This window comes from Protomyctophum bolini (assembly GCF_963924005.1).
Source record: "Protomyctophum bolini genome assembly, chromosome: 8".
In the NCBI taxonomy this organism is placed as follows: domain Eukaryota; kingdom Metazoa; phylum Chordata; class Actinopteri; order Myctophiformes; family Myctophidae; genus Protomyctophum; species Protomyctophum bolini.
This window is the reverse complement of record NC_137869.1, coordinates 15409994-15433595: the sequence shown is the minus strand read 5'-3', so window position 1 is coordinate 15433595 and position 23602 is coordinate 15409994. Positions and strand designations below refer to the sequence as shown.

At 41.0% G+C, this 23602-nt stretch overlaps 1 protein-coding gene across 1 annotated transcript in view; it reads left to right on the top strand.

Moving 5' to 3' along the window:
- Positions 1-18496, top strand: part of ghrhrb (growth hormone releasing hormone receptor b) — a gene marked incomplete at both ends in the record, with an annotated part of 36959 nt that extends 18463 nt beyond the window's left edge. Inside the window, 11 exons of the mRNA XM_080770439.1 lie at positions 1909-2016; positions 7192-7292; positions 8523-8620; positions 10524-10650; positions 11970-12123; positions 12401-12461; positions 12980-13052; positions 14521-14612; positions 15431-15560; positions 17126-17167; positions 18302-18496. Of these exons, the coding sequence (XP_080626565.1) occupies positions 1909-2016; positions 7192-7292; positions 8523-8620; positions 10524-10650; positions 11970-12123; positions 12401-12461; positions 12980-13052; positions 14521-14612; positions 15431-15560; positions 17126-17167; positions 18302-18496 (1181 nt within the window). The remainder of the gene's footprint in view (positions 1-1908; positions 2017-7191; positions 7293-8522; positions 8621-10523; positions 10651-11969; positions 12124-12400; positions 12462-12979; positions 13053-14520; positions 14613-15430; positions 15561-17125; positions 17168-18301) is intronic.
- Between the last annotated feature and the right edge of the window lie 5106 nt (positions 18497-23602).

Below are 23602 nucleotides of genomic sequence, written 5' to 3'. Positions count from 1 at the left end.
CACCACTTTTGTCCACCAGATGGTATTAATCTGTGTGCATATAGCCCATTGATCTGAATTGATTTGAGCAGCTCCCCGGATGTTGAGTTAATGGCAGACCTTACTGGAGCGTGAGTCTGTACAGTGTTAATTACATTTTCACTGATGGGACATGAACCCACACAACCAAAGGGAGGAAGAGGGGAGAGAGGAGGAGTCGAGGAGAAGAGAGAGGATGGGGAAGAAGGGAAGAGGGGAGGGGGAGGTGGAGAGGGGCAGAGGAAGAGAGGAGGAGAGGGAAAGATATTTTGCCTTTTACTCTTACTCTTTTAACTTTGTATGGTAGAGTAGAGTACTGAAAAACAAGAAATCTAGCTATAGGCTTTGTCGTAAAGAAAGGTTTTTGATGTTACATGGAATGTGTCTGCTTTATGGGTCGAAACTGGGAGAAGGTTCCACAGCTGAGGTGCCTGAGGTCTCCTGTTCTAACCTAAGATATTTCTGGAACATCAAGCATTTTTGCATAGGGCCTACTGTGAACACACTGGCGTTCACTACATTGTGATTCTCATTAACATTCTCATTCATGTATTGAGGCATCCAAGTGTGTCAGCTAACTAGAATGCCACTCGGAGAGATTCCAATACTGTACACCTACGCAAAGCCTAGACAGAATCTACAAGTGCTGCTCTCCCCATGTGGGAAACGGTCTGCATTTACCTAATCAAAGAGGAAATCTTGCCCATGTAGCCTACTTTCAAAAGAATGAATGAATCTAACATGGTTAAAATGGAGTTTGACGTTACAATGGGTTTGTAATAGGAAGGGTGCGGGGAAGCTAAAATGAATATCAAATATCTAAATAAAATACTTCATCAAGCATCTCAACAATGGTTGACCAGATTTTTTTGAAATAAGGGTTCCCTTTTTAACAGGGTAAATCAAATTTTCTCCAAATGCACACTCCTCCCAGCTCCTTAGCCACATGTCAACTGTCGGAGAATGCCTCCTTTTTTACAACAATATGAATGGGTTTCAATAGTACAGGGTTTCGATTCAAGATTCAAAAGATAATAGTGAAAATAGCCAGTATCAACAGAATAATTATGTCATAGGTATATATGGGGGCCTCATTTGGTCATAAAACGGGCCTCCAGATTCCTAAGGCTGCCCCTGAGTAGAAGTAAAAGTACTGGAAATTGGAAACACTCAAGTAAAGTATAAATACCTCAAAATTGTACTTAAAGGCGTAGTGAAATTAAAAATATGTTTTTCACACTTTTAGACCATATCCGTGGTCATCATATGGGCATACCTAACAATGGGTGCCAATTTTTTTTAAATTACTAACTTAATTACTTCCTGAAAACGAAGATTGATGACGTGTAGAGATACAAGCCAATAAAAGCCAATAAAAATGAAGCTCACCCGTTTAATTCCCCATATCTGCGCATCCGTCCAACACAGCTGCTACTGATTACAGAAATCCTCCGTTTTTATTCCCATTCAAGATACCAGTGTATTACTCGGTTTCAACTTAATTATCACGCTAAAATATGTATCTGAAAACATTATAGGGTAGAAATAAGCCACATAACAGTAAACTGGTACAGCTGGCCGACTATCAGACTTGTAAACAAACACACACCATGCTCCTGCGTATAGCATAGCTACCATCCCTAGCTACCGTCCCATCGCCTGAAGGGATGCGACGCTCTGATTGGTTCATAAACTTCAGAGCGGCGTTTCAAGTTGAAACCGTCTGAAACGTCAAAATAAAATTCGCACAATTTCCGTTTCCCCGACACCTTTAAGTACACTACATAAGTAAGTAACATGGAAGTATGATTGGCTCTGTGTTAACCGTCTCTCATCCTGTCCTAGGCTGTCAGACTGGCTCTGTGTTAACCATCTCTCATCCTATCCTAGGCTGTCGGACGCTCTGGGACACCATTGGCTGCTGGCATCGTGTTGAGGTGGGCCAGGTGGTCAGCGTCTCCTGTGCCAACATCTCACTGCTTTTCACTAATCACCCAGGTAAATGATGCGTCCTCAGGCCACACTGTACTGTAACCATTTGTACAGCTTGGAGTAATGATAACAATACCCCCCGCAACAATACCTCAACTCCACAATAAGGAATTGTGAAGTTATGCATTCTGTGTTTTTTTCCCTTTCTTTTTTTTCTGTAGCCTACGTACATTTTCTGTCTATCAAGAAGATTAATCTGTGGGAAGTTTTGCAGGCACAAACTCTACAGTACAATAAATGGAAGCCCATTGCATCTGTCGTTTAGCTAAACACTGGATTAGGCTATAGCTATCTCTTAGGAACAATGTTATGATTTCACAGTGTTTTATAGACGACATAGAGGGTCCTGTCCCTCTCGTCTCTTGACACGAACTTGGCTTTAAGAAATCCACAATCTCTAGACTATTTACAAGACTCATAAGATGGTTGACTTTAGATAAAGGACGTGGCTGAGAACTATGGATAAACTTGAGGGCTTACAAGTGGCGTTGCGTTTGCATCCATGGGCGTGTGTGTGGTGAGGGTAAAGGGGTCTTTGTGAATTGTTTGCGTTGCCCCAAGTGACAAGTCTCCATGATGTCACAAACATACATGTTCTGTTCTCAATGTGTGTGGAGGATACACAGATAAACAGACAGCTAACAGTTGGCTTGAAGCTGTCTGTTTATCTGTGTATCCTCCACACACATTGAGAACAGAACAATACACATCTTAAAGCTGCATTCCGACCATTCTTAAGGTATCCTGCTCGTGCTTATTTATACAATATAATGTGGCAATTCACGTTTGTTTTATGCCGCTATAAGACTCATGTCACTGTCAATTAAATGACAGAAATCCTGTTTGGACAGGGGAAATATATTTCAAATACGTCTTGTAGTGGTCCTACCCAACCACAAAATCTGCATTTCTCAAATGAAGAGCATGCAGGGAGAACACCTCCAACGACCACATTATGTGTTAGTGTTGCATATTAACATATTTAGTAAAAAATAACATTTCATTCATTAAGGAAAAAGTGGATTTAAGCTTAAAGCATATAGCCTACTGTAGGAGTGGTGGATGTGCATGTGTAGGTGGGACTCACTTGTATGTAAGAATGATGATATGACAGACTTATTTTCAATGGCAGAAAGTTTGAAGGAGAACTACCCCCACGCAGCGGGTTAAGATAAGTAGCTGCGATTCGACGTGGCCTCACTAACAGAAAGGCCACGGACTGAGAAAATAATGAATTAATGGAAAATCAAACAGTTCACAGTGGAGCCATGCACGGGGGAAGGAGTTAGTGCTGCTTGTTAACAGCAGCGGTAGGAAATGTACAGCACAGCCCTCCCCAGAGCCTTACCCTTGGACCTTCAGTGAGCAAGGCTATCTGGCACAGCCAACCGCTGTACGCGCCCTCATCATCGCTTGCAGGGATTTAGATTCCTGCACCGGCTGCACAACGCTAAGGCCGGTACAGGGAAAATATCTGGCAGCAAGATAACTTCAGACAACCGCCCACAGACTGCTTCGCTCCAGTGCTGAGGAGCGCCGGACAGGCATGTTTGTGAGCAGCACAAAGCTGGTATCTATTATTACCACGTACTGTCAAGTTTTTAGCCTTCCAAACACATACAGGGACACACACAAACGCCCGGGTGACCCTGTCTGCGTCATGGCTGCTGTTGAGGACTGTGAGTGAGCTCCGTCGATCTAACTCCAGGCCATGTTGTGGGAGAACATGCCCCCCCCCCCTCATTCATATTCAACACCTAGTCAACAACAGTCATCTGAGACAGAGTAAGAGCTTTTGCTAAAGGATTTCTCACAGTCAGATAATAAATAAGGTTTTGTTGTGGTCGTGGTGTGAACATATTGTGCACACATGCTTTATCTGAACAGGATATAACATATAAGGTGTGTGTGCGTGCACGCACATGTACATGTTTTGGAATGTAGAGATATTTGTGCAGGCGTGTAAGATTGATTCAGGACAGTAAGATTGATTCAATATTAATAATAATCTATAGGCCTACAGTTTTTTGTGTGATAGTTTAGTTAACATCTTTGACTGTCTTCCATATTATGTTCAATAGCTTCAGGAGAAACTCTTCAGTTGCTTGTCACTTAACCTTAACATGTAAGGAGACAGGGACATTAAAGGCGAGGTGAAATGAAAAATATGTTTTTCACACTTTTAGACCATATCTGTGGTCATCATATGGGCATACCTAACAATGGATGCCAAAAAAATGGACAAATTCAACATTTTCTGTGTTTTTATATCAAAAGTCCATAAAACATTTTTTAATTACTTCCTGAAAACGAAAGCTCAAGCTCACCAGTTTGATTCCCATATCTGCGCATCTGTCAGAACACAGGTGCTACCGATTACAGAAATCCTCCGTTTTTAATCCAATTGAAGATGACATCCATACAGTGTATTACTCGTTTCAACCCAATCATCATGCTAAAATATGTATATAGGTTGTGTACAGGATAGAAAAACATCCCCTGGCCATCTCTCTGTCACTTTGTAAACAAACCATTGTGCATGAGACGGACGTATAGGACCCATAGCCTGGAGGGATGCAACCAAAAGAAAATTGAAAATTCACTCATAGCAGTGCAGCCACGTACACATACTGTGTTCCCCGTTATAACTCGCATACCTTCAACGGCAGATACAACACAACATACAAACTGTAGATTCACATCAGCATTAATTTCCAGTTACTGACCATGTTTCGTTGCATTGGGTGCTATAGGATCTTGATGTGATATAGCAGAATGAGAAACAGGGAGACTCAGATTAACGTCTCTTCAGTAAACATGGTTTATTAGAAAAGGTTACAAGTCAATCTGTCTGACATGGTGTGTCTGGTGGGGAGGGACAGCTGAGTCCACTGCCAGTCCGAGTCCCACTCCATCTCTATCTCTATCTCACAGTCTATCTGAGTCCATCTCTGTCCAACCATACTACTTATAGGGGAATTTCCATGATCAAATCAAAGCACAAGTCAATACAAAAAACTTTGTCCACTATCCATGATAAAGCATTAAACTTATTTACAACAGGGTCCACCATTTTCAATTACGGTAATCAGAACATTTAGAGTCGTACAATATACACTGTCCGATATTTCAAATTCCATCCTAATTGGCTAACATTGGCTTTCAAAGTTTACAGGATTTGCCCGTTTTGAACAAAAAAGCCTCAAATCTTGAACGCAGCATGCAATTTACGTGGAATGCATGGCTTTAGAAAGCTCGGATGAAAATAGAGCTCTACACACACACACATGGTTCGTGGCCAAATGCATACCGTGATTCAACCGAGGGTCCTTGACATGAAAAATGTGATATCATGCACTCTAGAGAGTCTAGACAATGTGAGGGGAGGTGAGCGTTGAGTTGACAACTCCAGTCTTAATTATTAAGGAGCAGAATGATTGTATGTTGGTCCATTAAATCCTAATGAATCGAGCAGCAGGGTTATTTCTGCTCAGCAATCATTGCCGTCAGTGTGTGGGAAAGTAACTTTGTCAATTTTAACTTGGCAATATATTTTGTTACCACTTCATTCTCTTCCCTAATGGATCGAGTAATAAGCCAATTTACACTTGACTCTTGCAGGATGTAACTTGAAGGGAAATGCTACTGAACTGGTCTGCCACGTGCCGCATCCCGTTTACAGGAAATGATGTGAAATTAGAGCCAAAAAGCGGTGCAACATCACCAGGTGAAAATTGTGGTTTTTAATATGACCACATCATTCTGAAACTGACCTGCTGTGACCCCCAACTTATTCAATTAAATGAAATTTTAGCCCCACTGGTAGTGGTGGTCTTGAGGATGGCGGTGTTGGTCCGTACGTCCAACACGTTGGTTCCAAAAAACATAATCTTGAAAACTACTGGTTTGAATACGAGTGCTAAACCTCTGAGCATGGAGGTATGGAAAGGTATGGAATTCGATATTTGTAATTTCTAGGTGTGGATGGAAGTATGGAAATAAGAAAATACAAAAAAATAAACAAAGTATAGAAAAATAATGTTTCCATACTATTGACTTGATAACTATATCATCACAAATAACATTGTAACAAATGTTTGTCTGAACATTTATTAGTTATGCAGTGACGTAATTATTAGAAATCGTAACTATCTTTTCTGCATATGGTAACCATCATTACTTTCTTCTGTCGTATATCCTTAGACCTTCAGCTCCGTTGCAGCAAGCCAGTCCAGTGTGTCATTGTCTAGGTCAATTAACCCACGATCACAATTCGGTGGCCGGTATATAGGGCAGCTGGTCAGCAACTCAGCATGTGTTCCAGTGTCTGTAATGGGTCCCCACATTCGCAGTGGGCGCTGTCTGTGAGACCCCATTTCTGCATGGCTGCACCAAAACATCCGACACCTGTCCTCAGGCGGTTGAGGGTTGTCCACTCCTTGCGGGGCAGGTGCTGGCCAGGAACACATGTGGGATCATCGATGTAGTGATGAAGCCTGGATGGTTCTGCTGCCTTCCACTGGGCCCTCCATCTCGGAAAACGCACCTCTTCAGACTACATCTTAGCCCATAGCACTTGCCGTAGTACTTGCCCTGGCCTCGACCTCCTACAGGCGTATGCACACAGGCTCAACTTATCTAACTTAAATAGCACCTTATGTAGACATAGCACTCTATAGTGTATACACATAGTTTCCTTAAATAGATATTCCACTGTTAAATTCTTAAGCTTATTGTAATCACTCTGGATTAAGAGCGTTTGCCAAATGCCTAAATTGTAATGGCATTCAATGTGTGTGTTAAGGGACAGATGCTCAAAACTGGCCATTCATTATCAATGGCATTTAATGTTTGTGCTATGACAATGTTTGTGTTTACACACACATCAAAGAGGAGGAAGAAACATCCGCACATTTGTTTCTAGAACTCCACGAGACTGCTGTCTTTCCTCATTTGGTGTTAGTTTGTGTTCCACAGCCAGCATTCTTGCTGACTTAATAAATACCAAATATCTCTTCTCAATTTGTGGGTTTCGGAACTTTTTATAACCCATGTCCTGTCCTTTGGGTAAATGCCCTCCACCCTACTCTGTCTCCTATCTTCTCTTATAATCAAGGATCTCTATATAGTTATTGCTGTAGACTTCTCTAACCCTTTATGAACGACAACTGTGTTTCCCAGGGTTCATCTACCGAAACTGCACCAAGGACGGCTGGACGGATGAATATCCCAACTACCTGGAGGCCTGTGAGGACCATGAGTACATAGAAGTGGAATCAGAGGTAGAAGCATTGTACTGTACTGTATGTGGTCAGGGGTGAACATTCATTTATGTATGAGAAAAGGCGGCGATCCGAGCACTAATGTTTAAAAATGTGGAGAGGGTGGATAAAAATCAAGGTACTTCATTTAGAAATGTTTAAAAAAGCCAACATGTTTCGACTCCAAAAGAGTCTTCATCAGGGCAGGTATGACATCAGGGCAGGTATGATACCTGCCCTGATAAGGGTATGATCAGGGCAGGTATGACACCGTGGGTGTGTGTGTGTGTGTGTGTGTGTGTGTGTGTGTGTGTGTGTACAAGAATGTATAAACACAGCACTGTAAAAATAGACTGGTTTGATCACAATGACACGCATGTCAATTCACTACAAAATATTCCAAATACCCCAGATATTGTGTTCATCAATGAAATTAGAAAAACTGTCACTATATTTGAAATAGGCTGCCCATTTGATTTGTATATGGACACTTGTTTTACATCCAAACTTATGAAATATCAGCTTCTGGTGGAACGTATTATGGCCTTGGGATATAACTGTCAACTTATTGTCCTTGTATTTGGAAGTCTGGGCCATGTCCATAAACTTGTGCTCAGGGGTTTGCAATTGGGTGGATTGCTAAAAACAAATGCAAAAAAGCTGGCTAAATACTGTTCTGTCTCAGCTACTATGGGAAGTCTGTCTGTCTGGAGAAGGCGTTGTTTCATTTATCCCTAGGTGGCTTAAAAAACCCAAAACAAACATCCTGTCTAGTAGTATCAAGTATATAGTATGTCAACAATGTGCTATATATATATATTTTTTTTTTTCTCTTCTTTTCCCTCTGTGTGTTAAGCATGTGCAGCAGCTTGGTTGGACCATATAATGTATAACCTTATTCTGACCAGTGTTTGGGTCTATTCTGTATACGCCACTTGTGCAGATCCAAATAAAAGAATTCAAATGTGTGTGTGTGTGTGTGTGTGTGTGTGTGTGTGTGTGTGTGTGTGTGTGTGTGTGTGTGCACAGTGCGTGTGCATGTCACGTGTGAGTCGTTGTTCCTAAAGCCTGATGTGTACTAAATTGCGTGCCTGTGTTACAAACTGAAAATAGTCAACTTACATGTCACGCTGCAAAGGACTGAGAGCTTGTAGATCGGCTTATTTGTGGGCGTGCACCACAGTGTGCAAGTTGTGTAAATCAGCCATTACATTGGTGTGAATCCATATTCCTTTTTGTCCCCCATTTTAGACAACCTACCGCTCCAACTTGAAGCAGCTGTACACTGTTGGATACGCCACCTCCCTCATCTCTCTCATTTCTGCCATCTTTGTGTTCACCGTGTTCAGGTAAACCCCCTGCTTCTCTAAGAGAACTTTGTAGGCCTATATGTAGCAGGGCTATATTTTGAAATGAATAATTGGCCAACCTCACAAATAGGAGTGAGGGATCAGGATCATTCAAACACATTAACCATAGCATTAAACCTAGATATATGCTGGACAATGTGACGGAACAAGGTAAGGTTCCCCAATTTGGTACGGGTTCAGAATGAACAGAACCAGAAGCTGATGTAACAAAGGTGTCAAGTATAGAAAATATATTCAAGTTAAAATACAGAACGGAAGAGGCGGGTTATTATAGCTGGGAAATCATGATCCTAAAAGTGGGACTGAGCCCAATGAAAGGGCAGGTAATGCCTGTGGTCTCCGAGGCTAAATGCCCTTTAGCGATATGGGTGAAGTAAGTCTCTCCACACTAAACATACACGGCAAATAAAACAATCGAATCAAAACAATACAAATATGCAAAAGTAATTAAAGTAATCACAGCAAACAAAATCCAAAATATGCACTATTTGTTAATGGCCCAGTATAAAACTATGTCCTCAACACCATTATGACATGGCCCAACAATCTGGTAAAACCCAGCCAGTCTCAAATACAAATGTCACTAATAAACTTATAATAAAGTGATACAATAAATCAGTTCACTTCAATACATGACCAATAAAATACCAAAGGAAAAATGCACAGTAACCAAATACCAAAACATACCATAAACAAATACAGTCCCAAACAAATTATGAATGAGACTCCAAACCAAAACAAACAATCATGTACCTCACTCCACTCTAGCCTGCTTATCAAGGGCGCTAAAGGGCTGCATGAACCAGTTGAACCTCAGGGCACATCATCAAACAGTCACAGGTACACCAAACAGTCACAACATAGTGTACAGGCGCTGTAACAATATAAACCACTTCAATCATTCAATCAACTGTTCACTAACTGCAAGTTACAGGCAACCTTACTTTGAGTACAAAAGTGCATGATGCATAGTCAAACATTTTGTTCATACCTTGCTGTGCAGTGTAACTCACGCTGTTCAAACAAATGCTGGTGTGTGTCTCTTCCCCTCTGTCACTGACTCAGTGTGAGAATGGTATGTGTGAAGCTAGCAGGCCTCAGCTAAGTGTGGTGCGGTAACAGGAAGTTTCAAAGTAAAGTGAACCGAAATACAGGAAGCTTCAAAATAAGATGGATGAAATAAGAAAAATAAATAACAAATTAGCTTCAAACTTAAGAAATGATTGAAGTTAAAATAACTTATATACAGTATATATACCCGTACCATAGCTCTAATGCATTGCATTGTTAAGTAATAAATTGGCTGAGGCAGAGGCTGGAAATTGCACAGGTGAGGGGACTTGGCCTCATTAGGCCCCCTGGCAGAGCCAGAGGCTGGAAATTGCACAGGTGAGAGGACTTGGCCTCATTAGTTCCACTGGCAGAGCCTGACCAGAGCCTTTTGTGGTGTTTCTGGACAACGGTGTATGCCACAGACTCGAGGCCAGGCACTGCACTCCCTGCGGTGGTGTGGAACGCGTGTGTCAAATTTGAAGTCGGTGGGGCAAACTGTTCTCTAGTTAAATGCATTACATCCATACACACACACACACACACACACACACACACACACACACACACACACACACACGCAGACATAGACGTGGCACATTTATAGTTAGATGAAGATAGGTTGAAATGGGTACTCTTAAGTGGTTATGGCATTCAAGCAGGAAGTGATACAACCGATTTAAAAGATGCATGTTTACTTCCTTAAGTTATAAATTAAAACACAAGACTATAGACGATTCACACGCAGAAAACTCAATAAAATGTAAAGATGTGGAGCTCTCCTTTCATAAAATGATTCTCGTTGTTTCTTCTTCTCCTCTTGTGCCTGCAGGAAGTTCCACTGCACCAGGAACTACATCCACATCAACCTGTTCTCCTCCTTCACCCTGAGAGCCAGCGCCGTCTTCATTAAAGATGGTGTCCTCTTCTCTGATGAGGACACGGACCAGTGCTTAGCAGTGTCCACCACGGTCTGTGTGTCTGTGTGTGTGTGTGTGTGTGTGTGTGTGTGTGTGTGTGTGTGTGTGTGTGTGTGGTTACGGACCAATTAGTCTAGGGGTAAAGGTACGCATAACATATAAAATGGACAGGAAACCCACTGCAAATTAAAAAAATGCTTTTACTTGCAATTAAGGATAAATGTTACAACGTTACAAAAGTGTTGTTTTCAGTACAAATAGCTCAAATAATACATGATGGAAGTTAATCGACTTTCAAGTACATTGGCTATCATTTATAATAAAGATAACTAATAGGCAGTATTAGTTATAGAGAAGGATATTAAAGCAGAACGGTCGAGGACTTATAGTGGTGGGGTGTTCCCAAAAGAAGGAGACGAACAAAACAATAACTTCACCTAACCAAAAATAAGCAAAAGTTAACTGACAAGATATAGTAACGAACAGCTGGAGTTAAATAAGCAATGTTGTCTCGTTGGAGTCCAGGCAAAGACGGTCTCCAGTCCCTCACGCAGCTTCTACCGGTTCTCGTGAGAGATGGCAAGCGAGAAGGGACATATTTATGCTTCACTCACACATACACAACAATGTTGCATGGAAGATGTAAGCAAGTTGCAAGTGTCATGGCCGTCCCCTCACTAGATGCCTCCATTTCCCACTTGGCTTTGCAGGAAGTGGGCGGTGCGCTAGAGAGGAATGCGGAAACAACAGACCCACGTTTCTCTGCGTGTAGTTGTGCTCAATGTGCTGGTAGACTCAGGAGACTACAATGAAACTCCGCCCATTGGGATCAAAAACAGCTCTTCTCTCCTATTGGTGGTTAAACGCCACCCTCTGTGTTGTGTGGATGTTGTGTGGATGTTGCGCCTACAAGCGGTTGTACAGCTTTCGGCTGTGTTTCGACTGCCCCCCTCCCCCCTTTTGCGCCACTTGAAATCACACTATAAGTATGCCCGTTGTGTAGCCACGAGGGTCCAGCATCTGCTCATCACTGGGACTCAGCAGGGAGCACACACACACACACACACACACACACACACACACACACACACACACACACACCACAGACCACAACAGTAGACCTTTGCCATGTCAGAGCCACAAGAAAACCTATTTATAGAAAGTAAACAAGAGCAGGGGATTTCAAACATTTTCCGTTCCAGGCCCAAAACAAAAAGTATTAAGCTGCACAGACACTCTCTGTGTCTGTCTCTCTGCAAATGTTGTGTTTTGGAGCTGTTGATCATAGCGTATCTTGTTGTTGTTGTTGTTTTCTTTGGAACAATATATTGTTGTGGTCTTCTTGTCTGGTCCTGCAGATGTCCTGCAAGTCAGCTGTGGCTTTCTTCCAGTTCAGCATCCTGGCCAACTACTTCTGGCTGCTGGTGGAGGGCATGTACCTGCAGACCCTACTGGCCCTCACCTTTGTCTCACAGAAGAAATACTTCTGGTGGTACATTCTCATCGGCTGGGGTGAGTGTCCTGCTATTGTGTGTCCTGCAATGCCCATGCATCGTGTGGTAAGGGAGGAAATGTTTCTGTAACATTCTATATTAATGCTTTGGATATTTACAGAGCACAAGGGAAACTTTAGATTCAAAAAGGCATTAACCAAACAAAAACAAAGTGGGTCTTACCGCCTTGATTTGTGTTCTGTTTCTTCTCTTTGCTGCCGAATCTGAGCATGGTCTATAATGCTACAGCTACAGTATGGTCTAACTACCATGTATGTCAACCTGTGCCCTTCCAGGTCTCCCAACAACTATCATAATGGTGTGGGTCCTAACCCGACACGTCTATTATAACAGGGGGTGAGGATTCAGCTTGACCTCGGCTTGAATGCTATTAAAAGATGAATGGAAGGATCTGCGTTCATGTGAAATACAGTAATCCAGTTCAAGTGCATATATAGTTGTGTGGCTGGGTTGCGTGTGATGTGTGATCTGTACAGAGAAAGATATTGTGCCATCTGTCTCATTGTGTTTCTGTGTCTATCTAATGCCCAAACCACACCAAAGGATCGGGTCGGGACAAAACGTTTTTTGAGTTGCAATGAGTTGCATTGCTGTGATCTACCTTAAAAAAACGTTTTGTCCCAACCCAACCCTTTGGTGTGGTTTGGGTTTAAGATCACCATTGCAACTTCTCAAAGATGTTGCCATGAAACCAAAAATATAACAAAACATCCCTACTTGACAAAAAAGAAAACGTTGTTAGAGGAATTTGCATGAGTAATATCTAGGCCCAAGAATGATTCATTGTGAGTCACCCACCTACCCAAGCCTTAGGTATTAGCACAATCTTCTGACCTTCTCGTTTGTCTCACCAGCTGCTGGGATGATGACACAGATGTGGCTTTCATATGGTGGCTCATAGAGGGTCCGATAACTGCATCACTACTAGTGAGTATAAGCCTTAACCCATTCTGACCTGAGATCAGATTAAAAAAATGTCTTCTACATCCTGACAGTTTTCCATTCTGACCTGAGATCAGATCGATTTTTCAAAAATAGCAGATCTACAAGCTCGTAGTGCGCCACTCGGTGGCACGCTATGAGCTTGTAGATCTGCTATTTTTCAATAGCTAAAGCACGACATGATGCTAACACCAAATCATTGTATTTACCAAGTAAGTGCACTTTCATTTAATCGTGACTTCTGTATGATCTGTTATAGGGGTAACCATGGTGTAACATAAAGTGGGACTCTTCCCAACTCCCAAGAACCACTAGCAACAGCTAATGTTCAGCCTTTTAGGTTTTTTATTTAAAATCACACCCATGTGACGTGAGGGGCACTCTTATCATCATACAGTACGTCATCATACATCATCTCAGTCTTCTGTCCAATCACAATTTGCGTCCTCACTTTTGTCTTCAATGTTTGTGTTTACACAAACCATCAAAGCTGGACATAGGTAGCGCCCCTCAAAATATCAAGATGTTTTTCAAGTAGGACCCAAATGCAAGGAAGTCATAATCTATCTGTTTATTTAACAAATGTTTGCAGTAGATCCACACCAGCAAACAAGAACAGAATTGGAAACTCGGGATACAAGACAATAACCAAACACAGGGCTTAAATAGGCACAAGATTAACAGGACACAGGTGAATCCAAATCAATCAACACATGGATTGGCTGGGGGAAAAGAACTGTAGCCTCACACCTTTTCAGACTCCATCATGGCCCGTAGCACTTGCCCGGCCCCTTAGATAGCACTTCATGCAGACTTAGATAGCATTTTATACAGACTTATAGCATGTTACATAGACGGCACTAGAATTGCTTTTCATGTAGTCATATCCCCTAACCCCTCCCTCATTATCATACAACTACAGCTGTGGGTGCGGCTTCAGTTCAGGTGGATCACCACCCATCACCACCCACCAGGCAAACCAGGCATACTTAATGAACTGGTGGGCATGTCCACATAAAAGCATGATTTTGATGATGTACACTTTTTGGAAAAAGTTATTCCTCCTTATATTTATAATAATACCTGATGATCATGTTTTAGGGTGGAAAGAAATCGTGGCACTCCATCTTTAAGTCTACTTTTGTCTCACACACGATTTAACAATAGGCTTAGGCTATATCAGCTGTTCTGTGTGTTCTGCGATGTGCACATGCACGCGCGTGGACGTGCTTGCACACGCATTAAACGCTGTGGTACCAGTACAAAAAACACCATGACACCACTGCACAGTGCACACACACACAGTGCACACACACACACACACACACACACACACACACACACACACACACACACGGACACACACACACACACACACACACACACACACACACAAGTTCCCATGGTGCTTGGCTTACAGTCTCTTTGATACTTCCGTATTTGTGTGCTTCAGGTGAACTTTGTCATCTTCATGAATGTGATCCGTATCCTGGTGCAGAAACTCAAGTCTCCAGGTGTTGGTGGCAATGACACCAGTCACTTCATGTAAGTACCACAAACACAATAAGAACACATCACATGTGCATATAGGCTAGTGCTCATCTCTCCATCTCTTTAGTGAAACAGAACATACATCAGGTCGGGATACCAATTGTATCCAATCAGAAATAATACAGGATACAGGATATAAAGTGATGACAAATGAGCAGGACTGGAACACTATAAAATTGAAGCTGATAAATGGGTTCTCTCTCCTGAATGGATGAAATTGGTAACTCACAGGAAAATGGGTTTTTTTAACTAAAGAGCTAGAGAGACGGTGAAACACCTACTATGGAGCTATTTAACACATTGTTTTAAACAAAACAAAACACTTATAACATCTTTCAGTAGGTTGTAGTTTCAACGCGCTACTAGACTCCTAAGATATATTGTTGAGGTGCACCGAGCTGGTATCAACTCCCAGTACTTTACCGTTACCACTTGACTTATTTACCCAACTTTGCTACACTGAGTTGTCGTGCCAGAACCTTATGGTCCAACGGCCCTACTGACGGCAGCTAATGCTGTACAAAATTAGAGGTACAATTTGATAGATTCCCCCTACCTCAGACTTCCAGTGGGGAGACCTGTCCTGAGGTGATGTTATGCAGGCAGGTCTTTCCACTCCATCCCCCACGATGCTGCTGTATGCACGGCTGCCCATGTCGCCCATACCTAATCCTATCCTACACTGAAGTGAGAGCTCATAAAATGTCCTCACTTTACAAGGTTACTGTACCTTGTTACTGTCCAGATCCAGGCATCCTCTGATACACATACTGTACATAATATTTATCTTTCTTTCCCTGTGATGTGTGCAGGAGACTGGCCAAGTCCACCCTGTTTCTTATCCCTCTGTTTGGGATGCATTACATGCTGTTCGCCTTCCTGCCAGAACAAATTGGAGCAGAGGCACGCATCTTCATAGAGCTGGGACTGGGATCCTTTCAGGTATACTGTACTGTGTGTGTGTGTGTGTGTGTGTGTGTGTGTGTGTGTGTGTGTGTGTGTGTGTGTGTGTGTGTGTGTGTGTGTGTGTGTGTGTGCGTGTGCGTGTGCGTGTGCGTGTGCGTGTGCGTGTGTGTGTGTGTGTGTGTGCGTGTGCGTGTGTGTGCATGTGCGACTAGATCTACTTGATTATCATATACTGTACAGTCACATCCACACCATTGTCTAAACCCCTGCACTCTTAAATGCCTCTGCATGGTTAATTTGAACAGCTGGTCTAAAGATCAGATAGCTTCTGAGAGATATCTTTTGGACAGTCATATCGGCAGGACATCTCCAGAAAAGGTCAAACCTACACTCAATTCGATGGGTGAAAATGTTCAGGGATTCAAGGAATGCATTGACAGCACAACTACATCAGAGCACACAAGGCTCTCTGCTGAAACACATAAGCATATTTTTATTGTGATGTTTGTGAGCCAATAAAATATGATATTGACCTGAAATTTTAGATGTTTCCTCCCCAAACATTTCTGTGAATCAGTTAATTTGGGAGGAAAAGGAAGTTAAAAAATAATTGGCTACTACTCTAAATAAAAAATAGAAATATAAAATAATAATCACACCGTGTGAAATAAGGGGCGCTCTTATCATCGTACATCATCATTCTCCATTCATACAGACTTTGTGTAGGACGAAAATAGGCTATTTGGTCGTCCACATAATGATGTAAATTCTCCATTCATTGTCAATGGGAAAAAATGTATGTTTGTGTAAGACGAGAATCTACACACTATAGCTGAATATAGGAGGGGCTAGTGCCCTTCAAAAAAAATCCTTCCTTGTTTATTATATTGATTGATCCTATTGGTACTAGGGGATGGTTATTGCTTGCATTCTCACGATAGATATGTATCACGATACAGAGGCCACAATATGTTGCAGAAATACAATAAAGCTATAACAAGTGGTCTGAGAAGGGAGTGCAATGCAACTTGCAAGGGGGGCTTTAATAACGTTAAACAGAGGTACATACTGCGTATTACACCCAGATAATTCATTCTGTTTATTGCTGTATCGATACAGCAGCCTCTCGATCGATATATTGCCATATTGATTAATTTAATGCACCACTAATTTGTACAGTATGTTTCTTAATTATTATCCGGGATACTTTGTAGCATATCCTTACTACTCTTCTATCCTGTTCTTTGCCATGTGGCACTTACTCTGATCTTGTACTTTGACGGTCTGGATAAGACTTAGAGGGCTGTATTTTGCTGCCATTTGGCTATTCTGAGTGGCCAAAGAGCATTGATCAAGTTAGGTAATAAGACCTGGTACTTAAGACACGCAAAATACAGCCCTGTCTAAAATGGCCAAATTATAAATGGCCTATACCATGACATGGTATGACATGATTCCAATAAAAGGGATATAGAGGAGGTCCGGGGAATCGTTCACATGCTGGCTGTGAGGAAGTGAAACCTGATTGGGAAAGATGGATGTGTGCGAATGCGTGTTTGTTGTTAAAGTTGTAGTCAACAGCCTTGTGTCTTGTTTCTCAGGGATTTGTGGTGGCCTTGCTCTATTGTTTCCTGAATGGAGAGGTAAGTGAGGACCGTTTCACAAGGAATTGACTGATCATGCTGTCATGCATCCAGGTCACTAAGTTAAATATCACTATGGCTGCTTATGTTTTCATCTCGTTAGGGGGCGAGACAAAAACGTCCTTCCTCCATAAATAGTTTATCTCCAACACATCATTTTCAATTAACTCTTTTCACGGATAAAGACTGCTACAGCTCATAACGTGAATTAATAATGAGTCTATTTATGTACCTATAGGTGTACCAACGAGCCAGACCAGACAATAGCCAGTACCAACTAAGTGGTACAGGAAAAGAAATCAAACATGCGTATGACTGCAGCTGTGTTTACCCTTATTACATGGCTGTGAAAGGGTCAGTGCGTGCGCGCACACACAAACACACACACACACACACACACACACACACACACACACACACACACACACACACACACACACACACACACACACACACACACACACACACACACACACACACACACACACACACACACACACACACACACACACACACACACACACACACACACACAGGGGGCACGGTGGCACAGTTGGTAGTTCTGTCGCCTCACAGCTAGAAGGTCCTGGGTTCGATTCCCGCTGGGGACGCTGTGGGCACCGGCGGCGTGTTCCCTCCTCCGCGTCATCAGTGCCCATACCCGAGGCGGGGGTTGGCGATAGGGCCCTTCTGTGTGGAGTTTGCATGTTCTCCCCGTGTCCCCTAGGGTAGATACCCTCACAAAAACATGCCGTAGTCCTGGTCTCTAAAACTACCTCCCCCTGGCTAGCCGGGGCGCCTGATGGAGGGGAAAGGAACTGGTCGGAATAACGTGTCCCTTCCACGCGCTACGTCCGGCCGGGGAAATTCCCCTCTGTCAGGTGAAAAGAAGCAGCTTGGACTCCTCATGCATAGAAGGAGGCATGAGGTCAGTCAGCTGCCCCCCCAGGTTGGCAGAGGAAGTGTAGCGCCCAGGATTACATTCGATAATTGGCACTGGGTGAAAAGAAAACTGGGTTACAAAATCATGGGATAAAAAATAAATTTCAAAAAAACATAACACACACACACACACACACACACTCGCGCACGCACACATACTGTATACTGTATATTGTCTTGTGCGTGTCTTAGGTGCAGGCGGAGCTGAAGAAGAGGCTGTGGAAATGGCAGACACAGAACTATCTGCGTTACAGTAAGAGACGACGCACGCTGTTCACAGAGAGCAGCACTGTCACACAGATCTCCGTCCTGGACAAGTCCAGCCCCAATCAGCAGGCCGGCCCCCAAACACTCACTGTTCCACTCAATGCCATCTCCTCTGTCTGAGAAACAAGCACTTGCTTTTTTAGTTGTTCATCATCAACAAAAAAAAGCAAGTTGGTTAACAGAAAATAAATTGTTATGGCTGAGTAAAATAAAATACAATAAACACAATTTGCCTGAAAATAGATTACCCAGCTATGACCTTTTTCATGAAAAAAAATGAGTAGTGATATGGCTGACTGAGTAAAATAAAACAATCTACCTGAAAATAGATAGCTATAAGTGAAGAGCAATTTCCGCAATTTCCATTTCCGCAATTTCCTCAATTTCAATTTCCGCAATTTCCATTTCCACCATTTCCGCAATTTCCATTTCCGCAATTTCCGCAATTTCCATTTCCATTTCCAACTATTAATGGCAGCTGGGTTTCATCATTCAAATAAAATAGAATTCTGTCCGTTTAGCTATAAAATTATGTCAGGGAATAGGGATACACAGTATATGTCTTTCATTTGCATTGCATTGCATTTCGTTCGAGTAATAGTACAACTCTAATAGTATTACTTATAATAATGTAATTAAAGATAACTTAATTCAGATTTATTTATTTTTATTTCATTTTCCAGATTTTTTTTCTTTATTTTTTTAGATTTTCATTGGTGGGCCAGTCATAATGGTACATAATATACGTGAAATTACATTATATGGGACAATGTCTGTCGGTAAATTCACCTCGCTCCTGCTGGTGTCCTTGCTTGGATCAGTGGAACCACAACATTCCTATTTATCGGTATCACAATGAAAAGGTAAAAAAAAATGTATGTTTTATGCATATTTATTTTATTTTTTATATTGTATCATTAAAATCTTAGTGTGTTGAATTTGAATACCCTCATGTCATGGCTGGCCCACCAGTGGTCCCTTGGCCCACAGGTTGAGAATCATGGAATTAAAGGCATTCACCTTCTTTCCCATGCAGGTCCTGATAAGAGCATTATAATGACATCTTTGTGAGCCCAAGGCCACAGTGGTAGAATAGAATCTCTGACTATCCCTTTTCCAGAATTCAAAACATATTCAACTGGGTGTCCTTAGTTGAGTCTGACATTAAAACCACTAGTTCCTTAGTTACATGCATTTACAGTACAGTGTGTAAAACAGTACAAATACGTGTACATTGTTTCTTGCAAAAGTGAACATCTTTCCCCCTTCTAACAGTTTCTGGTTCATTTGCATGTGTTGGGGGAGTTATGTTATACTTATACTAAAATAAGTGTTCATATATTAGTTTCGATATTAGAAACATACAAACAATGAATCAGATTTTCCGTGGGTCAATAACAAAAGAGTCAACGAGTTAAAAACATTTAATGTGGATTATTCAATAATGTACAAAATACATTTTTTTGTCAACAAGATAATACAACATACTATGCAGTGAAATACAAAATTAAATAAAAACAAAAGATGAGCTTATAACCTGGCAGACAGGCAGGTAACACAGATACGTTTCCAGAATGGCAGACCAGTGATGGATTCAAACAGGTAATCATTACCAGTGGTGGATAATAACCAAGTAGACTTGAGTAGTTGTTTGTCACTCCACTACATTTCAATGACACTTTGTACCTTTGACAACCTTTTTAGGAAGGGGAAAAGGTACATTCATGTATTTATGCTGTACATACAAATTAACCAATGCAGCAATGCATTGATATTTAAAAGAAAATGTACTTTGTATTTTTGTAGTTTTGAATACTTTAGTATTTTTAAAAGCTAGTACGTTGACTAACTTTGACTCAAGTGGAATTTTGACTGATCAACTTAACCAGAGTATTTGACTCAAGTACTGCATGGGGTTGAATACTTTATCCACCACGGATCATTACTGTGAGGTAGTAGCCCATACAGTAAGAAACGTACAACCTTCAAATTATTGTGGGGAAAAAAGCAATCTCAATGTGTTCTGCCACTGCTTTTCACAAAGATTTGTGACTGCACTCAGTCTCAAATCCATTCCTCTAATGCTATTCGTCTAATAACAGAAAAAGAAGACAGTTTTTACAGTTATATCACTTTCCCGAGCTCCTGAAATGATTAACACCCAAAGGAAAATTGTGAATGGTAAATTGGGGTGTGGGGTCCGAGAGAGAACAATAATATCATTCACAGTTGAAACCCAGTATATAGCTATACGTTCATGTCTTTGAACTCCTTTGGAATTGGCGTCTTCCAGTGATTCAAATGAACGTGTCAGGGATAGTAAACAAGGACATAGTTCAAATTCCCCTTGAGATCTCTGTCCATGGCCTACAAAGCCTGCAGCTCCCTGATTATATCTGCCAGTCAAGTAAGATGAAAACCATTTAGTATTCATGCGTCGGTCTACGACAGAGGAAATACAGGAGGCAAATTACACTTTGACAAACACGATCACCAAGATTGAGAACGATCACATTTACAAGATACAGTATATGGCAGCTTATTTCTGTCCAGACACATTTAAAATTGAGACCATATTAAGCCACGGTGGTAGGCGTAGGCTACACGTCTTTTCAAACACTTTAGCTAACTATCTTTTTCAAAATTACAGGTTCAATACAATATAAGGTTTACTCTTTATAATAGCAACAACTATAGTTTGACATCAACATAGTATCGGCTATATAAGGCTCCGACTCCCATATCAACACAACAATAAACCATGAATTCTTCAACTAAAAGTGGCTCATAACCTTGTGAGATTGTCTCATGAATTTAGAATTAAGCCGTATGTATACTTAGTGCACTGGTGTCACACACCTAAAATAGCAGAGCCACAATAGTTCTGCTATTTTCAGTAAGTATAATTCAGACTTTAAATCCTGTTGTATGCAGCTGAACATTCACCTGAACCAGGGCAGATATTGATTGTCCAGCCCTTTTCCTCTGGGGCCAGGGAGAAAAAAGGTGAAACAGGGCCCTCTTATGGCTGTTGTCAAGTCTGGAGTCTGGACTGATATTACTTACAGGCCAAACTTGGTACCGTATAACGATGTTTTACCAAATAACAGTAAAACTACTCGGTCAGCCCTTCCCTTCATTATTGTACACCTTTAGCACGGCTTGAATTGATAACGGATATCTGGATAATGGACGCTTAATGTGGAAATAGATTAAATGAGACATTAGGATACATGAATTAAAATCATGTATTTGTGATATGATTATGAGTAATAACTGTGATGGAAAATGAACTACCCAAATAATTGCACAAGAGGATTGTCCCATTGACCTCTTATATGCAACAATAAATGTGGGAAACAATTTAACTGATTGTGAAATAAAACAATAAAGGAAACCAGAAATATTTTTAACGGTTTTAATTGGTTCCCCCAAAATGTGAAACTTCATGTTGTTCACACACACTCATTGATTTTGGCTGGCATCTTTGATTTATTTTTGATTACAGATTAATATTGTTTATTTTCCACCACACTAAATACTCATTCAATGATTCATACTCAATATTGTCTTTGCCCCATTAAGCTTTTTCTACATTAAGCGTTTATATCCTGAGAAACAGAACATTCAAATATACTGTAATGTGTTGCTATAGAGATGTGCTTATAAGTCATGAGAATGACCATTGATCATGTATTAGTAAAATATTCACAATATGTGTATCATGCAAATTAAAGGAATTAATTTGCTAGTTTGTTGTCGTTTGTCACTTGCAAGACAAAGGCGCATGGCTTAGAGTAAGCCAAATTGTTTCCATACCAGTCATGTCATGTTCAGAGAATTACTTCAATTAAATGGCACATTATCATTCTGCACACTTCAAGACTTCCTGGACCTGGTATCATGGAGACGGTCACATAACCGCGTTTTGGAGAGTCATTAGTATGCAAGTGTCTATTCTGCTGTACAAAACATTGTCACATCAACACCTGCAACAAGGGAACCGAGTCATAGCACCCATTGTGTGATATACTGTTGACGGCCCAATCTTATTCAAAATAGCACTGGTTTATTCAAAAAAAGGTAAAAGGTCGTATAGGTTGTGCCCATCTTAGACAACGAAAGGCTAAAAGTACTTTGAAGGCCTCCGGGTTTCAAATGTTGATTTAGTCTAGCGTCATTAAAAGCACTTTTGTTAAACCTTTTTTGTTTTAAAATTTAAATACATTTTGCAGTTTCGTTTTGAAAGGAAAGACAGAAATGTTCATAATCAACAAAAGACAAAATAGTCTTGTGCGTAAAGGCACTTTTGGAGACACAACATATAGAACGTATGGTTCAGAGGATAGCTGTAGTCAGACCAAAGGAAAAACCATGAACATCGGTTGCAAAGCTCATTGAGCCTTTGCAAACTGACTAACTCTGTGAGTCGATTCGTATTCGTCTTTGGAATGAGAGAATTACCCACCTAAGTCAAAAGTCCATCTCCAAAAGTTACATCCATTTCAAATATGTTTCTGTTCAAACATAAATAGGCAAATATTAATATCAATGAATATAGAAAGTCAGACATACAAAGACAGACTGCAAGGTACAAAGAGGGCTAAGGAACAAGCCACATCCATTCGCATCATAACTTCAGATTGATTATTATCCAGAATAGTTTTGTGTTTGTCAAAACCACAGAGGATATATATTTTGTTTTTTTTATCTAAAGAATATGAAGTATTTTCTTTTGGTCTATGTCATTACTGAGACCAACGCTTCACTGAAGATGCTCTGCTTTGAAAGTGACGAGTATAAGAGCAGTAGAATGCAATTGTGAATTTGTGTCCCCAACATAAAGAACATGAAATACTGACATTTCATGAAATTTCCAAGATCCAAAACAATACAATTTTTTCACAAAAAGCTGCGCAAAGTAAATGCATTTCATGCAAAGGAACTCATGATGAAACATCATAAGCAAGTTTTCATTGACATTTTCTGTACTAACGGCTGTTTAAAACGATAGGCCTCTTTTTTTTGGCATTTCACAAACTCTAGAAAATATACAAAATGTATCCGTCTTTCACATAAATACATCTTTGCTCATCAGATCCGGACAAAACCTTTCCTCCACACTCATCGATGTGGATGAACAGAATTGCAAACTCGTTTACACCACCTATCAAAGATTACACTGTACTGTACATGAGTGCCATTTGTTCACGTAATACTGTAATA